Here is a 22345-nt window from a genome sequence, read left to right as displayed (position 1 = left end):
TAACATTTTCCCACCCGCGGTAATGTCGCGGGCCAAAGCCATTTTCCATTCTCAGAGAGGCCTCGGCCAGCCATAATAAATTTAAAATTATAATTTTTTGTAGTTAAGTTAAAATGCAATTTTAGGATTCAATTGAAACATATGTTTTAAGTTGGCATATCAGACTTTTTGCATTTAAAAATGTGTCTAATTGTATGCTAGGTAAGTTTGCGCGAAGCTCGAATAAAACGCATTTGTTTGTTTAAAAATTTGAGTCCACACAACAGCTACAAGTTTATTTAAAATAGCCAAAAATATAGGAACTTATGCCCATTAAGAGGCGGCGCGCCGGATAATTTGCATTGTCAGACTTCGAGCCGTAGGTTGCCGACCCCTGTCACTGCTAACTGTGACCTTTAACTTTAAGCTACAGCGATATAATCAGCCACTATTAGTCAAACTTGGCAAACAAAAAGGCAAAGATTGTTTAACTGTAAGGTGGCGTAAGTGAGCTATGTAGATTTTATTTATCGATGAATCTTTTTTTACACAAGGTTAAAGTTTAAATGTTTACTATGCAAACACTTTCCTGTATCAAAAAAAGAAAAAAAAGGTAAAACGTTTTTGCAGTCACCTTTTATTTATGTTCTATTTGTCAATATCATAGATTTTTTCAAAAACAATTTAAAATTTCAAGAAAACACCGCTTGCGTCGAACGGCTTGTCGCCGCTGTAGGTGACAATAAATACTGAAACATTATTTAGCACCTTGTACATTTGTTTTAATATTAATATTGTACATTTGTTTTTAAAATTATTTCATATTATTTAAACTTCCGATTGCAGTAGGCCTACAGCAAATTTTAAAATAACATTTTTTTCGATAGAAGTTATAATCTCTTCTTAACGTCTTAATCAAATTGGTGTCGATCTACTCGACCTTTTTAGCTTTGCAATTCATTACCAAGCTACATTACAGATTCTTCATAGCGTACCAAAGTCTTGCCATTAATATCAATTTACGACTAGCTATATAGATGTGAAAGTAAAAGTAGCCAATGTGGCAAAAATACCATTTTTTGATCTCAAAAAGACTCTATTTTTCAGCAGGAAAAAGGATCTTTATTTGTCGGGAATGGTTACACGAAAAGTAACGACAATCATATTCGGAAACAACTGGAACATGCAACATTTGGTAAAGTACAATAGAAGAAGAAAAGTCAATGAAAACACAGTCAGGTTTAAAGGATTAGGCAAAAGGGCATTTTATGGTATTTCACTCTGACCAAGTGTATGACATGTCAATCTACTCTGACCAAGTGTACAACCAACAGGCGTACTTTGATCAAGTATTATGCACTGAACGTATTGTTTGCAAAATTTCAAATTAGAGGTACTGAATTCATTAAAGGTAAAATAGTAGAAATGTGTTCACTGGTAAATGCAGCGATAGATAAACGAAATATTTGGAATACTGTCCATTAACTATATTGCAAGTCTTTGAAGTCATGTTATTAGGCTAATTCAGTTATGGCCAAGAACACAGCAATACTTTTACCAAATGCAATCTATGTCTGGTAAACTTCGAATTAAACAAATATAAAAAATGTAGAATGTTATTTAGAAGTGCAACCATGTCGGGATGTCAGAAGTTTTATAAAAATAAAATTCATATCTGTTTGGTCTAACACATGGGTTCTTAAATTAGGGTCCATGACCTCTTGGGAGTCCGTGAACTAGTTTTAGGGGCCCATGAGGGCCTAATGGAAATAGTACTGTATATTTAAGAAGGAATTAATTTTTAAAATAATTTTAATTAAAATTAAAACGGTTTTGTGCTGAATGTAGACTCCATTATACTTTCACAATTTTTGGACCGAAGACGGCAGATCGGTATTGTGGCGTCAATTTATGACGTCATTTTTAAAAATTTCTCGCCTACCGTGGTCCATGCTAAGCAAAAAAAAATTAGGGGTCCGCGGTAAAAAGTTTAACCCCTGGTCTAACATTATGTTCGTGTGTTGGAAGTGAAGGGGATTGAATGATTTTAAAAGATTTCAAAGATTCTGTGAACTACGAAAGATTACAATTGATAGCACAACTGGAAATACGTAATCAGGGTAGCGTGGATATTTATAATTAAATCACTCGGCTATTTTACGGGCAATATTTTAGTAGTCAGGCGGGCATTCTGCTATGTGGTTTATATTTCGGTTATCTATGGTTGTAAACCAACAAAAACAACGAAATCTTTGTGGGTTTCTTGGCGAGCAAATGTGCGAACCAGAACTTTCGTTGCACAGCGATGTCCGTGCACTCGCGTTACTCGTTGCTAATCGTACTTGCTCTATATAAGCAGTGTTTCTTAATCAGGTGAATGATTCACCCCAGGGTGAATAACGTTTTTGCAGGGGTTAACCAACCAAAAGGGGCGAATAAGGGTGAACCGTCAGAAATGGATGATAGCTTGCGAAACAACCTAAGTCATTTTGCGCTGTTATATATAGACGAAATAGTTTTATCATATCATGAAACAAGGGTGAATGAAATCTGGAGATAGATGCTAGGGGTGAACAAAACTAAAAAAGTTTAAGAAGCACTGCTCTGTATCATCTCGTACTCAGCATCTCGAGTAACTCGACTCGGTTGATTTCCCCGTTACCATCGTCGTCGATAAACTTGATCATTTCCTCGAACTAGAAAATAAACACGTGAGTATAAGGGGGAAGCAGTTTGTGGAACTTTACAATAGAATGAATATCAAGGCGCATGCAGAAGTATAGGTTACATTTTGTGAACTTTTCGAATAAATCTCAGGATAATTTCTGGAGGTTATAGTTAGACGTAGATTGAATGTCAAAGCCCTGACGGAAGTAGGTAGCCTAACATTTTGTAAATATTTTGAATCAATCCTAAGATAATGGCTGGAAATTGTAGTAAGATGTAAAATATAAAGCCCGTACATCAGTAAGTACCAATTTGAAAGTTTGGGAATAAAAACGGTTATTTTTTTCAACATCTTAATCTTTTTTAATAAAAACTGCGAAAATTCCTGAATACAAAAAATTAGGGGTTATACTTATTGTCAGTCAAATACTAGCGTCACACAAAATTCCCCAATAGCATGTGTGGACATTTTTTGACAAGAGGTTGCACGCGAATAACAAAATTTCTTGGGAGGGCCGGGTCAAAAAGCGAATCCAAAAAAATGTTGGAATCTTTTTCAAAGAAAGCTCTAAAATAATTGTGAAGTTGCCTTACAACTTTACAAGTGTAAATTCTTCAATCAAATATTCCCAAATCAGGATAACAACGTAGAGTTACTGCTACTTAACAACACGGAAAATCAGCCGCGGGCGCGTGGAATTTTGTCTGGCCTGTTTTCAGTTATCTGATTTTTAACAAGTATGCCTTGTCTACATATTTCGAAGTGTTTAACCGTGTTCTATGCTCTGTGCAAGAATATACAATGGTCGGGTGAAAAAGGCGCATTTTTGATTGGTATTACGCCTGGTAACAAAAGCTCATCGCAAATCGTGTAAGGGCGAGGAGACATATTTCATATTTTAAACATTCAGTTTGCCATGGGACAATAGCATTAGCGCATTCAAATTAATTTAAAATGCTCCTCGTCTTTCGATAGCTGTTGGATTTTTTCAAATTTTGTAGGAAGATTTACCAAAGCAATAGCAATAAATCTGACCATGTGACGATTGCCACAGCAATTTATCACGTGAGCTCTTCGGAAGGTTGGGAACCAGGGTCGGATCCAGGGGGTTTGCAGCGTTGGTATGACCCCCCTCCAAAAAAAAGGCGTTTGTTTGCCTATTTGTGTTGTGTAATTTATTGTTGATTTTCTTGGTTTAATTTGATTTACTTCACTGCACTTCACTTTTTGTCTCAGTTCGTTTCTTTCCGTTACACCTTTGCGTTTTCACTTCTAATCACTCATTGTTTTACACTTTTGTTTTGGCCCAGAAGGACATTCCTTCGTTTTGGATGCAAACCGTTTGAGAGAACGAAAGCAGTCTTGTTTTAGTTGTGGTGTGGGTTGGTCACGTTTTTGGATCAAGCTAGTAGCGTGCGCGCTAGCTGCATTCGCTCAAGAAAAAGCCATCGTTGGCGTTCGCGCCACTACAATATATAAGTTTACAATAAATAAGTTCTCTAATTTAGTTGTGTGCGTACACGAGGTCAGCGACAGGCCGTTAAGCACGAACAGTATTTTTGGCGTAACATTTAAACCAAGTAAATGCAAGATACCTCATCGAGGGGAGCCATCTCTGTGAGGAAGTCGTTCCAGATGTTGCGGAGGTCGTTGACGTCGATGGATCCCTTTTCATCTCGATCGAAGACCCGAAAGATGTTGCATAAGTCCTCGTCTTCGTTGTTAGCCTTGTCGAAACTGCCAAGAAATGAATTTGTACAATCCCTTCCAAGGTTTTAATGAATCAGGTTACTTTTTAAGTATCCATTAAGTACTAAGCATCCCTCCTCTGTTCCATGTGGTTATAATGATTTAGGAAACTTTTTTAAAAAGAAAACGATATTGACTTGACCTGATTAGGTTTTGTTGCAGAATATTATAAAAAAAAAACTACGAACGATTGCTTTTATATGTAGTAGTTTTTTATAACTCTTAGAAAGTAAAACTGTTTATAACTTTTATTTTACAAAAGACTGTAGGCTACTAAGCTTTTGGGAATTTGTCGTTGAAAAAAATCAAACAACTTAAGTTTGTAAATGCATCCGACAACATTTCAAATATATTTTATCTCACTAGGGGAAATTCCGAGGGATGCGAGGGCTGTCAAATTTACCACGCGGGCCCTAGTTTGGACACCCCTGTAGTAAAAAATGCCAAATCAACAAACCGATTTTAATAAAAATATTAAAGTCATTATAGGCCTATTCGATAAAATCGACATTTCGCTGTTACAAACGTTTCGGCAATACCTCATGCCATAATCAGTGTGAAAATACAAGTGAAGATAAAAACGTCAAAACACGCACAAAAGAAAAAAGGACAAAATTAACAGGAAAAGAAGACGATGTAACGACACCGAAGTTAGTCACATACACTCAAGCCGCACCCGACTATATTTAAAGGATGAGTGATTGCTTTTTTGGAACACCGCGCCATCTCTTGGGAGTAAACCCTAAGGGATGTGAAAACAGTCTTTTAAAAGTTTAGGCACTAAAATTAGCGCCTTTAGATCCGAAACGAAGATAAGGTTTTAGTCACGGTTCTCTCAAAGGTCAGATATTCACGCCTTGTCGGATCAATATTCAGGGTACCGTACTGAAAATATTCTTCAAGAGGATAACATTTTAACAACTTAATAAATTCCAATTAACACATGCTATAAGCTTAGTATGTGTATTCACAACAGAATCTTGCCTCAACAGAACACATCATGCCGACGATCAAAGTTCTAAAATTTTTAATAATTTTGTTTTATTTAACATTTTAATATTTTAATTTTTTACTATATATTTGTACAGACAAACTGATGATGCCAATTATATGGCGAAATGCATATTTGTATTAAAAGTTTTAGAACTTTGCTGACTGATTTTTGTTCGGAGCGGTGCGCTTCTCAAGCTTTTAACACATTTTCAGGTCAATTAACAGTTCTTTTATACGTTAACCGTAACGGTTTAGATTTAACTTTTTATCAACCATCTTTTCATGTTACGGTAAAAAAGGCAAAAATCCGAAAAAAAAGTTCTGTGAAATCGTTATTTCTAAAATATCATAGTTGGTAAACGAATAAACACCCTGTCGCAGCCAGGCAGTGCATCAACTGTAAAACTGTCCTTTCGGCAATTCATTTTTAATTAATATATGACGTTTCGATAACCTATGCAGGGAATATTCATCAGGGAAATGATAACGAAACGGCGGTATATTTAATAAAAAAATAATTGCCGGAAGAGCAATTTTAGGGGGGCAGACGTAGACAACTATATTTTATGTTGGCTTTTATAAATTAAAATTGGAATTAGAATTGGAATATTTAAGTTTTATCAAATTAGATAAGAATTGGAACCGAATTTCTAAAAAGACAAATTTTGCCTAGAATTTTAACTGGAATTACATATAATTGTTTACAATCAATTTAATTTAAACCACAAATTATTCTAAAAAGAATGTTGTAAATATGTTAGTCCCAACTTCTATACTGTTTAGCAGTTGCTGAATGTAAAATTAACTACATTTTAAATGAAGTTCTTTGTTTTGACAGACAGAATAAAAAATGCCATTGGACAAAATATCATTTTTGGTAAAACCCAAATTAGATTAGAACTAGAATTAGTCGCATTTTGCTATAATTCATAGAATTAGAAAACAAAAATTATCTAGATAATGAATTGCAAAGCCAAAAAGGTCGAGTAAATCGACAGCATCTTGATTAAGACATTAGAGATCCGTGCATAGTGTACCAAACTAAAATTGTCTAGTTTTCCAAGTCTGACATGGGGGAGTCTAGCCCCCTAATCGCCCCTTAATAGCGGCGCCCTAAACCCCGGGGACTTTATTGCACTCGAGAAGTTGGCGCCAACACCGGGAAAGTAATTTTCCTCCGATCTGGAAAACTCAGGGGCTGTAAACAAAACAAACGGTAAAGACTTTCCCGGCTTATGAATTATTGATCCTTTCCTTTTGGCGGAAGGTTGCGTCCCAGGAATGAATATTTGATACAATAATAACTGTCTGCACCGCAAGCAACACCGGCCAAAGGTGGGCGGGAAAGCACCCTCGGCTGCAAAAGTTTGCGCTGCTGTAATGGACTTGCGAGAAGGAGGCATTTCAAGGACGGACATATTTTTGTTTTTGTCGCTTTGTTTTAAATGGATGTGAGGATCCTTTGGGAGGGTTTTGATTAGAAGAACTTTGAATCACTTGATATCAGAGGTTTAAGTAGAACGAATTTTTACCTAAAAGTAGAATGATTTCGAATCTAAAATGATTTTTACCGAAAAGTAGACGGATTTTTTTTACCGACCAAGTTACGTAATACAAGTGACCGTAGGAAAACTAAGGTTATCGCTCCATTCAGTTCACCAATACGCAAACTGAAATCCTAATACGTTTAAAGAGATGGTGGGCTGGACTGGTGAAAAAAAAACATAACCAAGATAAAATATAAAAAAAAACTGTACGAGAAATGTAAATCATTAACATTATAATGAGACCAAATCAATTTAGATATTCTTTATTAAAAGATTCTCTGCGAACCCTTGGAAACTTTCTCAGTTTGAGAACAGCGTGGCTAGTAGATTTACGCCTAAGCATTCTCCCCCACAGGTGAGTTTCGTCTCACGTTCCCTGGCTCAAGCACTCTACTAAATGAGCTTCCTATAACCATTCGTCTTTATTAAATCCTAAGCTGATGAATAGCGATCAAGTTTCCCAATTGAAACCGCGTTTCTTCGTCCTATGCCCTTCAGGTTACAGCTTACAAAACTCCCCCGTCGCTTCAAGCTAAGCCTTTAAGGTTCCCGCTAAGCCTACTTAGAAGATTGGAATTAGGGGATAATTTGTCCCTTGGAATGTTGACTTTGGCGCTGGTAGTTTTATAGCCGCAACATTGTATCGGCAATTTACCTGTTCCCTGCGGTCACATCGATAGTCGTTATTGCTCGTTTGTCATCCTTTTAAAGGCAAGGCGTTTAAAAGCGTGAAATTAATACTCTGCAGGTCTTATAAAACGAGTCCCATAGGTACGCGACAGATATATTCATATAGATGAAATTAATATTCCTACTGTTGCGCAGTTTTGTTTAAAAAAAAGGTTTATTATTACAAGAAAAATCGAAAAATATTTGGTTTTAAATATGTTTTGGTTTTTGGGAAAGACATTAACTTAGTTTACAATTCATTAAATTTTGGAGTAAATTTTGTTTACCCAAATGTAATAATGGGATGAAAAAGTTTAGACAGAAAATTTCGCGTTTTGAAATACTCTGGCGAGTGACGAAAAATGTAAATACTTCAGGATGCTTGTAAAGCCCATATTATTTCCATAATTTGCGGGTGGAACTGAGCTAAAAAACAAAACAATTTTCAACTCACTATCCAATCATGATGATAAACTCGTTGAAGTCAATCTTTCCATTCTCATCCATGTCGACCTGTATAAGAATAATGTAGTATGTAGATTTACTTGGTTTTCCGACCGCAGTGGACAGGGTTGTAATGACTTAAGTCCTTGACTTGACTTTAGTGCAATTAAGTCTCTGTTGTCCACAACTTGACTTGATTTAATTTAAGTCTTTCGGGCAAAATTACTCGACTTTAAAATTAAGTGTTTTTATGAAATACTTTTAATAAAGTTAGTTATTTATCCGTGGGCAGATCTACTCGTTGAACGTAAAGCCCTTTCGCTGTCCTTGTGTTATTTTATGCTATCTTATTTTCAATGTTTGCAAAGATGCATAAAAATAAATTTAATGTTAAATCTATCCCATCTTTTGAATATTAAATATTTTCTTGCTATTTGCTGCTCGACACGCATAACATCCTAGCATCAAACTTGTACCGATACTACCATTTAGCTTAGGGTATCGGCACCGATCCGATATTATCGTACGTCACCAGTAGGGTTGTCGATACTTGACATTTTATTCCGACAACGATACCCGATATTTGGGAGGAAAAATATCGCGATCCGGTACCAAATGACGTCATTACTATGGTCAAACAAGCAAAATAAATGAAATTTAAACCTTTAAATGTATTTTTCAAGGCTATTAGGGTAAAATTTGCTTTGCGTTGAAAAGTTCTAAAAAAGTTAAGTTACTTTCGGTTGTTAGTCTGGGCTACTATTTATCAATAAATTTATCTTTTAAAGTTGGATAGCTGAACTTTATCGCAAATGGTGGCTGTAATTTTTTAAATTAATTTGTTATCAAATCGGCGCCGATACAACCAGTGGTGGGATTCAATTTTTTTGTCAGCCGGTTCTATCACAAAATTCAATAGATAAGATGCAAAAGTTCATTGACATTAACCAGTAGTGCTAACTGGTTTGCTGATCTCAAAAACCTTCGTGGGACGGTTCTATAGATCCGGTGCGAACCGGCTGAATTCCACCACTGGATACAACCCTAGTATCGAACTTTAACCGATACTACAACTTGCATCGGGTATCGACATTATCGGAAATCCCTAGTAATCAGTACAGACCTGGTTGACCAGTTCCCTCAGTTCAATATCGCTGGGATTGTGACCCAAGGTTCGCAGCAGACGACGAAGCTGCTTGGAGCTGATGATCCCACTCGAATCCTGCGAATAAATGCAAAGTTCAAAGTGAGTTGTAAAAGGTGCTAAGGTTTCCAAGTATGTTCAGTGTTCACCTGACTATTCGAACCGAAACAATTTGTTTGACCATTGCTTAACGTAAATATTCCAGATTGGAAACTTTGGATATTGCAAGGCGATATGTTTGTGCAGCTTAAAATTGGAATTCTGCGGATAAAGGTAAATATTCAAATTGACCTATTTTGCTTGTTTAAGCACAATTATGTCATCTGATATTAGATCGCACCGCGATACTGGTTGTTCAAATACATCTGTTATCGGATATCGACACCATGTGCTATATTGGTGAACGTTTTCGATCAGCAATCGCCTTGTGAATATTTTATTACCAGCGATAAAAATACACTTGTATTCAACCGAAAGAAGTTTGTTTGGACAATAGTGTTCAGTAACAAAACGTTTACTTTTGATTTGAACTGGGGTTATGTATGTATTGCAGAAAGGGGGTTGTGAAAAAGCCTATGGTCACCCGTGAGACCGACTTATTAACCTGTAATCAGTTTGAACGTGGAATAGATTCCGAACTTTTAAAACAACCTTATATTGAAATTAATTTGATTTTTACGCTATTCGATCTTGGCCTTTAGGCTAAGGTCAACCCCTGGAACTAAAATGCAATTTTTAACAAAAAATGAGTTACATTTTTTATTTTAACCTTACTCGTTTTGAACAGTGAATAAATATATGGCTTTCAAATGCCTTAAAACACAAGCTGGCGTATTTTACTGCCACGCTCGGACGCATAATAATTAAAAGCTTTAGCCAGACACGGATTTCAGAACAAAATATATACAAAAATCTTCTTAAAGGGCGTCTCCGCTGACCTTTGGCAAAGTAATTCAAAGCTCGTCTGTTTAGCGACAAGTTTCCGCTGGAATCAATACGTTGGAAATATTGTGTCGCCCGAAATCACTCAAGCCAACTTACGCTTGTCGCCTTGGGGCATTAGGGGCGGGGGAAGCGACATTTTGCCGCGTACCGACGGACAATGTTCGAACTATTGATCCCTGGTGATAATTACACGCGGGTGAATGTCGAGCGATCCTATTGGTCGAAAGAGGAGGGCGCAGAATGAGGAGCAAAGTGGGAGTAAGAGCAAAGTGCTTGCGAAAATTTAAAGGGAATAGCCAGGGTTACCATACCGTGCTTATTTCTCAGATTTGTGCTTATTTTTGATGACAGTGTCTTAGAAAACATAAATGTGCCTATTTCTAGGAAACGTGCTTATTTTTGAGTTGTGTGTTTAGTTCGTCTTATTTTAGAATTTATTATTCAATATACTGTTCACTATTAATATACAGAATTTATTATTCAATTACTGTTCGAACAGTATTATTCAATTACTGGTGAACCCTGGCCAAATACATAACGGAAGTTTCGCCAATTGAACCTAACAAAACTATTTTTTTCTTGAACTTTTGCTTTAAGGTTCATAACTAACAACAAGGTTTTTGAGAGTATTGTATTTGGATGCCTCCCCACAACAAAGTCCTGGGTCCGCCCGCCTTATCAAAAGTGTCCTTATTTTTTGGTCTTAGCAGATGGTAACCCTGGATAGCGCAATCAAACGTTCGTGAGTGGTGTCCCCCTTGTATAGACTCTAAATACTTTTGTACTGTCAGTCACAAAAAGATTAAAGATACACCTTGTTCTGTTTGTATGATAGTCTTAAAAATAGTTGAGGGGCACGATTTTGCTCGAATATGAGTTATGTTTTAATCAAATTTTACGGCCATGTTGACAAACCTTGTCAAATTTTGCGAAGGCGTCTTTGTACTGAATGATTCTAGCTTCGCCCATTTCACAAAGAATGTCTTCGAAGATTCCCTGAAACGACAAACACCAGTTAATAGCATTATATTAAATGTCTTGCTAGAAACGTGCGTTTTACTTCAAACCAAAATCCTAACAAACTTTCGTACAACCTTGCTACATCTGATTAAAGGTTTCATGCCACACTGTGCCATAAAGCAGTGTTTCTTAATCAGGTGAATAGTTCACCCCAGGGTAACTAAAATTTTTGCAGGGGTGAACCAACCAAAAGGGGTGAATAACGGTGAACTATCAGAAATGGAAAATAGCTTGCGAGCAGGGCGAATTTTCTGTGTTTTTGTGCTTTCATAGCTTAAAAAATTCGAAACAACTAAAGCCATTTTGTGCTTTTATATATATAGACGAGATAGTTTTATCATATCATGAGACAAGGGTGAATGAAATCTGGAGATAGATGCTAGTGGTGAACAAAACTAAAAAAGTAGCACCGTCATAAAGCACGCTTTTGTACACAAAATGTACTTGTTAAGTGCAGACCTCCGTTTAAACTTGTTCGGACCTTGCCTTTTAGAGGCCCTAAGCACTAAGACTTTGGTGTCTTTCGAAATGTATACACAATAAACCACACAAGATATTATCCATTAAATAAGCACAACTTGTTTCAACCGGCCACTATTGAGGTCTAAGTCGTCTGGCCAACTCGGTTTATTTTTTTAAACACTGAAGTATCATAAAAAAAATGGCTATGAAAACGTATGTGGTTCCCTAAGCATGTGCTAAGTTTATCCAGTATTGGTTGTTGACTTGTGTGGGCGGAGAACACCGAAAATAGTTCAGTTCATCATAAATTGAAACAAATAAACTGTTTTCGCCACGCATAACCCTAATATTTAGCCGAAAGCGAAAAAGGCGCAAACGTCACCCACGTGTTAAGAGCCTTAATCGCATCACGTGGCATCAAGTTTGAATGCCTGAGGTACAAAATCGAATTATAATGGATTTACCGGTTCGCCGAAGATAAAAAAGTTTATTTCGGATTTTATTGGGAGTCCGTAAAAAGATTACATCAGAAATGAAGGTAGACGCCTCACGGTAAAGTCAGAAGGTGAGCAAAAATAGAATAAATTGAATCAACGCCGTAGTTGTTTCTAAGTATAGTGCCTAACGCAACAAAATAAGGCAAAAATCACTCGTTACATTTCTTTATTGCCTTAATAAAGCTTCCAGACGTGGTATTAGGTTTTGGGAAAGTTTTGAATGTATGGATCATTTACCCTTCAACATTTTTACTTATTTAAACAAACCGCAGAGGACAAAAAATTGTTCTATTAAGGTCAGAAAAAAAATTTAATTTTTTAAAAGGTATGTTAGACACCCAACGTTCACACTTAAAACATCACCTAATGATACAAAAATCACCTAATAATGACTTTACCATTAAGAGAATGTTCACAGGTTTAACAAAACAATTCCGGCACTGGTAAATATCGCAAGTTGCCGCCATGGCCATTTAGGCTGGCTAAGAAAAGTTAAAAACGTTTTAAGAAAATCATGCGCCTTTTCTTTAAATATTGGTCATTTCGGGCAAAAATACGTGAAGATGACAAAAATAATAAACAAAAATTATTAAACATAGCCCAATGGAAATATGTTGTGTAGAAATAATACGTTTTTTTCAAATGGAATTAAGTTCACAAGTATAAAAGGTTTACTGAAAGATATTAGGATTTAAATAGGCGAAACACCTTAAGGTTTTCTGCAAGAGGAATTTCATTTCAAGATGTTCGATTCTTGCATTTCAATAAGGTGTTTAGGAACCTACTACACTTGTCGAAGGGTCGCAATTTAGGAATTCAACTGATAACTTAGCACCCTTCCAATTAATATCGGATTAAAATTTATCGAACAAGTGAAGTTTTGTAGCAGATGAAAAATTATCCATCAGTATCGACCTTTTTGTCCTATACTGGCAGTGGCTTGTCTCCACAGCAAAGTATTTCAGGTACAAAAAGCACCTTGGCCTTATTAATAACAGAGTATAGGGGTTACTTATACTTCGATTGTGATCTCAGTTGTACGGTCAGCCAATGATATCGATTGATAAAAGCCCTCGCGATGCGAACTAAAGTTCCCCAGTGCGTCACACATGGTTTAATATAGACTCGAGAGACAGAGTTTTGGAAACATATAGTGGTGCAATTGGAAAGCGGGCGCACCTTAAAGCAAGGTAACTTTGTCAATTTGGGCTCCGGTTCAAACTCATTATGGCCGTTGTTTATTATTATTCAGTTTAGGCAAATTTTTTGTCTTCAGAATAATATCTGCGAAGAAACAGACAAGTCTATTGCCGAAAATTTATATCTGCGAATACTAAAAATTATGCTAAACTTATTACAAACAAATCAGTCCCATAAGTGTTTAAAACGGGGCTCTTATGAGGTTAAGGCAACACCATGCAATAAACAAAAAAGCCACATCAAAAGATTAGACGTGTGTGTTCTAACTAAATGAAATAATAAAAAGCGCATAATTTTCAACCTTTTAATTTCATAATAAAATCTAATGAGCTGAGTCCTGATTCATCGGTTGAACCCGTGGTAGTTACGGGCCTGCGTTATGAGTTTGAAAAAACGCAAACAAGAAAACGATTCTCTCAATGAAATTTTTAGTGGACTATATTCCAATAATTTACCAGAAAAAACATTCCAGAAATAACTCTCTCAGGTCAAACATTAAAGCGGTATTGTAATGTAGTTTATTAATTTGTGAGATTGTGAGACCGATAAACAACTCGAACTGCGTTGTAACCTTCCCACTAAGCGATTTTTATCCAATCTAAATAGGTCAGCATTCATGGCTAAATAAGATTGGCAACGGGTCGGCGCTGATACTATACTTCCTTAAATATCGGACGAGCACCAATAATATCGTTTTGCTTAAGCTACCGATTGGACATTATTGTTATGGGACACCTCTATAGTTGTTGTTCTTATAGTTGTTAAGTATATTGAAATTAACCGCTGAAACCCACCTGCACCCTTCGTGGGTCGCTGGGTCCTACAGTCATCAGTCTTTCACTCAGGGCCTTCTGCTTTTCCTTGGTTGTTTGCTGCTGATCAGAACTGTTCTTGTTGTTTGCTGGTAAAATGCTACGCGATGACGTGGCACCGACCACGTTGGCAACAGCTAGAAATAACGACAACAAACAGTGCTGCTTATTGCAAGAATTTTGCTGCTTGAATAAGCACTTTAAGCAACTGATTAATGACAAAAAGTACATAACTATTTTTGCGATTAGTTAAGTCGACAATCTAATCACTTTTTACCGTAACAAAACGAGTTGTCAAAAAAAAATCGCAAGAAACAAATGAATATGGGAGAGTAAATATAATAATAATATTCTCCCGACCGAACCCAAACGCTAACTCGCACATTAAACCTAAAAATGTTAGCAATATAAACCTCCAGACGAAAATGTTGTAGGAATCTTGACCAGCGCCTTTACTTCAATATAGTTTTATGCTTCAATTTACAGTTGAGTATTTTTTTGTATTTTCAAATTAAAGGAATTAGTTTGAGGCCCATGGGTGTTATTCAAAACTACACCGAAAAAAAGTAAGATTACAGGTAATAAAAACTCTAAGCATATAAAAATTCGACACTAAAAATCTTGTTTAGTTTTTCTAAACGTCAAATTAGCAAACAAACATATTTTTTTAATTCTCAGTAACCAGATGTCTGTAATTGAGAAGATTACTTAGCTTTATCCTAATTTGATTAACATGAAAATTTAATTTGTTTACCACGAAACTCGCAAGGACCGTGGGGAAGATTTGTAGGTGATTATGCGATTGACGTTGAAGAATCGATTAGAATGCTAAAGCCTTGCGGATCAAGATTAAGTCAACTGTGCGGTTAGCGTGCTTCCTGGGCAATTATCATTACTCCGAACCGGGTTCATTTGATCGACCGAACCAGAAAAGGGTTTAAAACCACCACCTGGACAGTTTGGAAGCTTATTGTTTTGTTTGTCATATGCGCAAAACTTCGAAAGTAATTTAGTATTGTTTAATTTTAAAACGCGCCAGTATATGAAATATAGCTAAGGATAGTTTTAAACGTTTAACTCCTGAAATTATTTTAAATATATATAACTTTGTAATAATAACAAATCTGTATAACTGTGACGTCACAATTTAAGAAACAAAAGTCGGCCATAAAACTACTAAATATTATCTTAAAGTGCAGTTAATACAAGCTTTATGAACACTATAACACACACACACACACACACACACACAAAACACACGCACGCATGTTATGGACGAAATACTTGTGGCTAAGGATGTTCGATAATATCGTATTGGACGGATAACCTATGCCAGATAATAATTATTGAAATTAGTAATTATTACGTCTAACTACAACCTCCAATCATTACGTTCCAAAGTTGGCAAAATACTATTTTGTGTTAACTAAAAAAATGTTTTTGTTTCTACTAACTATTTATCAATGTGTTTTCTATGCTAGAAGGATAATCTTCTCAAAACAGCAAGTGCTTTGATGTGATGCTTGTTACAGCCGCCACCAATACCAAATTAATGTCGAGATTTCAGCCATTGTTTGCAAAAACGCAGCGATTTTAACTTTGAAAGGTAATTTGATTATAAAAATAGTAGCTAGAGGTAACTACTAACTAGAGTTCTTATACCGACACATCGATGTTTTGACAAAAAAGTTCGCCATTTAATCCAATACAAAGTGATTTGATAAGATAAGGATCTTTCAAAGGCAATCTTAATTTTTCAACGTTATTGGGCCTAAATTTGCTAAGATATACTAGTTTTAATACATTTAAATTTCAAGGAATAAATCACTCGATTATAGATTGCAAATTTTAGCTGAAATCCCTATATTAATTTGGTATCAGATCGGCGCCAATATCATTCTAGTATCGGACAAGTAGCGTTACTATCAATTGACATTTGGTATCCGCTCCGATCCGATATTATTATATTATCGGAAATCCGAAATGTGAAGTATTGTGCGTCTGACAATAAGCTATACTTAACCAAAAACAAGAATAAAATTCGTACGTTAATTTGTTATCGGATCGGCACCGATAGCACCCTAGTATCGGACGAGTACCGATACTACCACTTGGTATTTGGTATCGGCTCCGATCCGATACTATCGGGCGACCCCTAAGTGTGACCTACCGTCTGCAAGAGCCGACTTCACCGACCCGCTCCTCGACATTGCTTTAGTTGCAACATTGGTGGTCTGGTTGTTAGGCACAAGTAGGGGTGAACTGGTCACACTACTTGGGGGTCGCAGGGTCCTTTGGATGGCAGGGGAGCTCGAGCTTGGATCACCCAGGGGAAACACCTCACCCTGCTGTTTGCCACCGTGAACAAATGAAGGCTTAAACTGAGTTTCTTTCTCTTCACTGCCATTCCTTATTTCCGAGGGGGTGTAAGTTTGTGTAGCAAAGGTAGGCCTGAGTTCAAGCTCGTACTTATCAACGCTGTGGGTCGGGAAGGGTCTTCTGAACCCGGGGCTAAAATTACCCCGCGGGGGGCTACGAGTGACTTTGGGTAAAGTCGATTGCTTTACCAATCTAGGCCTCTCAACTTGCTCATACAAAGCGGGGAGCCCTCGATCTAAAGAACGATTTGGGTTCGGGGACCTTGAGTAGACAATCACAGGCCTGTCGTCGTCTTTTTCATCATCCTGGGGGTTCGTGTCCCGGTGGGTGATTGGTGAAATGGGGGCCCATGGCCGGTGGAGCTGTCTGTGCAGAGGGTGAGGGGGCAGATGGGGTGATGATTGAGGGGTTACTTCTTGGACGTAGTTGTTGTTTGTGTATTGCTGAAATTGTAGTAAACTGATGAGTTGTAATGTTTAAAAAAAAACAAGAATCATGTGTAAACGACGAAACAAGAATGTGTAAACGAATTAAAGGGCAAAGTTTTTTTTACAATGTTAACCAGTGATGTTGACAAGCATTTAGAAAAAAATAATATATGTCATTTCCAAATGATATAAGTTATTCAGAAATGAGATAAGTCATTTTTAATAAATAGATCTTTATTTACCCAAGAATAGGTAGCCTACAACAAACCATTTTTACGATAAATACGATTAAAACTTAGTTTAAAGTATTTGTCAAAGTGACTTTAGTCTAAGTAAAGTAATTTGCCTTGATTCAAGTCAAGTCATTGAATAAGTTCAAGTAAGTCAAGTCTTTAATTTAGTCAGTACAACGCGAATCTTAGTCGCAGTCTATTTAAAAACTAAACAGTTTGAACTGTGTTGGTTAATGTTTTTTAAGGTTGTAAATAGCGCTTATAATTTTGAGTTAAAAAATAAAATACACGCACAGAAAAATATTTCACGTACCGGTATATAGAAATTAACTGACGCTACTTTTGTACCCTTAATAGAAATTTTAGGTGTGTTTCAATAGATAAGCATGTATAAACACTCATTACGTTTGAAGTGTCAAATAGTATACAAACTGACAAACTTACAACTCTATACATCAAGTTACGGTATAAGTATAGGAAATTTCGAACTAGACACATTACAAGAATTTTGCGTGCCCAATAACTTGGTAAAGTTAATTGTACATGCCGCTTTAGAGATATAGGGCTTACAAAAACGCAAACCATACAATATGATCCAACCGATCTTATGATATAGCAGTTTACTACCAAATGGCAAGGTAGAATTTGAGCTTTACACAGATCGCAAAAACATCAAAGAAGCTGTTAAAATGACTTGAGAGAATGGCCTTGTGTCACCTAGGATCCGGGAACGTGGTTTTAAGTGACGATCGTAACCTATGCACAGGGGTTTGATATTTGCTCTCAAAATTGAAAAGGCTTGCTTGGTGAATGGTTTAAAGTTGTGTGGTACATTATTACCGAAAAATTACCACTCCTTTTAGTCAAAATTATGAAGTTATACTGCGTCTGTCAAACGCTTTATCAGTGTGGTTCGCGTCTTTTTAATGTATAGTCACCGATGAAAACAACTTTATAGATTTTAATTAAGCACTTAAAAAAAGGCAAAAAGTTTATCTTAAAACGATACGTGATGAATTAATTATGCACATAAACGAGACGCATATTCCTTGAAATTTATAGTTAATTTTTTTTATGCCCAAATTACAATTTGTTAAGTTTATGAACTCACGCGGTGTAACAAACCCTAACACTCAATATGCTAAAAGCGCGAAAAAGTTGTGGAAAAAGTTGGCAAAAATTCTAGTTTGTAGAGGGATGACTCCCCGTAAACTTTTTAATAACTTAAAATACATACCTGGTGTGATCTTGTCTTTGACATCTGTTGTCCACCCATGCTGTGTCGGTTGTACCTGCCAGTCGTCGTATCACTGAAACTCGGGCCTCGCTTTTTGTAAACTGTCCGCTTGCTTAAACCATCGTTCTAAGCGCAAAAGATGGACAACGCATTAATAGATGAAGTGATCAGCAAGTCGGTTTTGTGGCAAATGAACATCTATAAAAACACTAAGCATCAAACAAGGTTCTTAAAGGTTTGTGTTGGTAAAACCAGTGCAAGGATTAGCCAATATACACAGCAAAACACAAAGTTGAAAAATTCGTACGTCTGGCTTAGAACCAGTGCAATAATGCATACTTGGTCATGTTAAAAGTTAGTAGCACAACATGTGTCAACTTCTTTTTGGGTTTCGATTTAATTCTACATCTAACTACAACCTCAAGCCATTATAATAAAATTTATTCTAAACGTTCACAAAATTCTACTTATACTTCTGTATGAGCTTTGATATTCATTCTACGTCTACAACATCTAGCCACAATCAAAATACAGATTCGAAACATTCACAAAATGCTACCTACTTATGTTGTTGCCGTTTGTCTCCTATAGCTTAAAAACGCTGAAACAAAAGGCTAAATTCGCACTATCTGTCACTGCTTTGCGACGTACAGGCATGATCTACTCTCATAAGAAACTGCATAGGTTTCTGCGCACGGCACATTTCAACTGAAGTTTAGTGTTTAGAGCTGGATTAAACCGCGATTACGCTCATCTCACAGAAACCGCATAAACTGCGACGAAATAATCTCAGCGCCTATGACGTTGTTAATCTTAGCTCAACACAGTCCACGTCGTACCATGAAGAAATTTGGTTCCTAGCGAAAAACGTCACAACTGCCAAATACCAATTTTGAAGTGCGGTTTTATGCTTGCTTGGCATAGCCCTATGACCATTTTAAAAGCAACTGTCATCTCTTTTTCAAAGCAGCTTTTTAATATGTTTTTTCTGATAAAAGTGTGATTGCTGCCTAAGTTAGATTGATTTTAGTACAGTAGGCTAACGTGTAAAAAATTCTGATCGAAATCTTGTTTACTTCAGGAGATATTACACGATGAAATTTCAAGCTGCATACTTCCCTTTGGTCATTATTGTTACGTTGCTAACTCAACTGTATGCTTTGATAATAAATCAAGTGGTCGTTTGTAAACGGCAATTTAAACTGGCCTGAAGGTAAAACTGGCGCAAAATAAGGTAAATAAAGGTCCTGGTAGCGGGTTTCTTTTTTTAACGTGTTCTTTTGACATTTTTCGTTAAATGTAGATCGTAAAACAGCTCATACCCCGCCGTTTATGAAATGAAATGCAAACCAAATTTGAAGGTAAAATAGGCGCAAACCATAGCTAAAAATAGGGCCTGGCCGTTAATTCCAAAGTGGTTACTCTTTAAAGCATTTTGTTATGTACTTTTGTGGTCGCACGGCAGAGCAACGCCTCGACTGGCTTGTTAAGCATTCGTGGTCAACTGAGAGGTTCGTTGATTGCTCGCTGCGTGATACTCAATGCAGGAAAATTGGAAAACGACGCAAGGTTTGGAGACACTCTGCGGCCCAGTGAGCAATTGATTCCACGCGCGGTGCGTCTCAATGCTTGATTGGCGGCAGAATTCTAAAGCCGCGAAAGCGTCTGCGGTTTAGCGTCGAATTAGCGCCCATTCGCCATTGTTAAGGTTATTTTCGTCGCAAAATGACCAAGTGAATTTGAACGACTTGTTTGTGTAACTGTTACTGGCCACTGCAGGTGCGCATAAATGTGTAAGCCACAGAAAAACAACTTTCCTTCGTAAAGCGCTTGTATTATCACGGGTAAAGATGAAAAATGCTCTTAAAAAGTGACTCTTTGAAATATAATTTCGAAAAGTAAAAACAATATATTTGTCGCTCTCAGATGAATAAATTTTTGTTTAAAAAACAAAGATTCAACTACATTACAAGAGTATTAAAGTACTACACCGTTTCTTAAACCTTTTTTATTACTAAATTTACCTAGGCTAACTGTACAATATTTATATATCAGTTTGCCTATACAACAAAAACAGACGTAAATGTTAAACCGTGAAATATGTTCAACTAGTTTTTGCCAAAACATTTTTTGATCCGCCAAGCAATCTTTCCACATAAAAGATGAACGCATAGCTACAACTTAAACCAGTTGGCTCTTTTCAAGATTTAGATTTGTGCAATGTCCCACTTACATAAACTAACGTATAGGACGTTTATTATTTGTAGCTTTTCTAAACTTGTATAACATAAACAACTTACTTAATTAACACAATGTAACAGACAGAGGTGGTATTATGCTAACCATTAGTAGTGCATCCTTAACCTTTCTCTATTCCTGTAAGTTGATTGCCGTTCTGTTGTATACAATAGGCCTACACATTAACGGTGGATCAGATATCAAAACACGCAACCTAAACAAATAGATTCGGATTCAATTCTAGAGTAAACCAGCATCAGCCTAGTAAACTTAGCTTAGCCCCGCAGTAACTGCTTATTCTCTGCTGACAGAAAATTAGGCTACATTTTGAGATACCGGGAAATTCCCGGAGAGAAATCCTCAAAACATCTAGATAGGAAAACGCGGACGAAATGCGTGACGCTAAACCAGTGGTCTACACCAGTGGTTCCCAACGCATGGGTCGCGACCCAAAGTTGGGTCGCCTGATTATTTTGGAGGCTCGCTTGTTTTTCAGGCATATTGTATCTTTTCACAAAACTGGAAATCATAATCACAAAATATGGAAACTAAACAGCGAAACCGGCTGGAAGTTAAAGCAGACATGCGTGACTCTATAATATGCTCAATCAAAATAACGCCTCGATTTCAAAAACTCACTGAGAGTAAGCGAGCACAACTATCTCATTAGCAAATTAAAAACATATTATTTTCGGAAAAAGTAACTGCTTTTGTAGTGCAGTTTGTTTGCAACGCAATCTTGTATTTGCTTGGGTCCCAAGATTATACCAAATTAATTTTTTTTTCAAAATGGGTCGCCTTAAAAACGTGTTGGGAACCACTGGTCTACACCCTTTTTGGCCCATTTTCCTTGCCCAAAAATTCTGTGGCTGAAAAAATTTATGAAAGAAAAAATGTAAATTTAGAATAAAAAAACGCAGAACATACTTTAAAAACAATTTATTTATGTAACCGTGCATTAGTGAGATACTTGCTGTTCAACAATACATTTACATTTCAGATACACTCTTTCCCAATTCTTCCCAAAGCTACTGCTCCTGAAAAATTAAGTATACTGACACACAAAAACAGTCTACACTCTTTCAATAAAAAATACATTTTCTAAATTGGTCTGGGGGTCACCTAAAAATGTTCCCACTGGTTGAGAACCGTTGCGCTAAAGCACAACACAGCAACCCAGTATGTAATTACCTGCTAGAACGCACCCTAAGTTCCTAACCCAAATACTGTTAGCAGCATAAACAATTAGGTAGAATTCTGTTAAATTATTGCTGCAGAACAAGCAAACTAACAAGCAGGGTTGTATCAATCTTCGTAAACCAGCATCAGTCTAGCAAACTTAACTTTTTCCTGCACTAACTGTTCATTCTCTGCTGTTACATAGTTAGGCTACATTTTAAGACACTGTTTGGTAGTTTTTCTAGTAAGAAAGCCTTGAAACAGCCTAAAAAAACACTGCCAGTTTAAACACAAATCAGCGAAACGCGGACGGAATGCGTCACGCTAAAGCATCTTAGCACAGCAATAGCATGCAATTACCTGCTGAAATTGGTCTTGTTCTCTGCAACCGGCACAGTTATCCTGGTTCCCGCCGCTGCCTTTAGCCTTCGCGACGTTAAAAGCAGGACTCGAGATTCGAGCGCGCGGCCTCAACATCTCGCTGACGTCACCGATGACGGCATAATGGTCGTCATTGTTGTT

The 22345-nt window shown here is 36.7% G+C and overlaps 1 protein-coding gene across 1 annotated transcript; it reads right to left on the bottom strand.

Moving 5' to 3' along the window:
- Positions 1-1099: 1099 nt before the first annotated feature.
- Positions 1100-18544, bottom strand: LOC146137352 (uncharacterized). The gene is made up of 8 exons (XM_083393968.1): positions 18407-18544; positions 16300-16951; positions 14112-14266; positions 11054-11134; positions 9173-9271; positions 8060-8118; positions 4243-4384; positions 1100-2675 (listed from the first exon to the last, which is right to left on the bottom strand). Exons 1-8 carry the CDS (start codon positions 18443-18445, stop codon positions 2589-2591), a joined length of 1314 nt encoding a protein of 437 aa, XP_083250094.1. The 5' UTR covers positions 18446-18544; the 3' UTR covers positions 1100-2588.
- Between the last annotated feature and the right edge of the window lie 3801 nt (positions 18545-22345).

This window comes from Ascidiella aspersa, chromosome 7 (genome assembly GCF_963924565.1).
Source record: "Ascidiella aspersa chromosome 7, kaAscAspe10.2, whole genome shotgun sequence".
In the NCBI taxonomy this organism is placed as follows: Eukaryota; Metazoa; Chordata; class Ascidiacea; order Phlebobranchia; family Ascidiidae; genus Ascidiella; species Ascidiella aspersa.
Note: the sequence above shows the minus strand (reverse complement) of the source record. Positions and strands in the feature narration are given on the sequence as shown.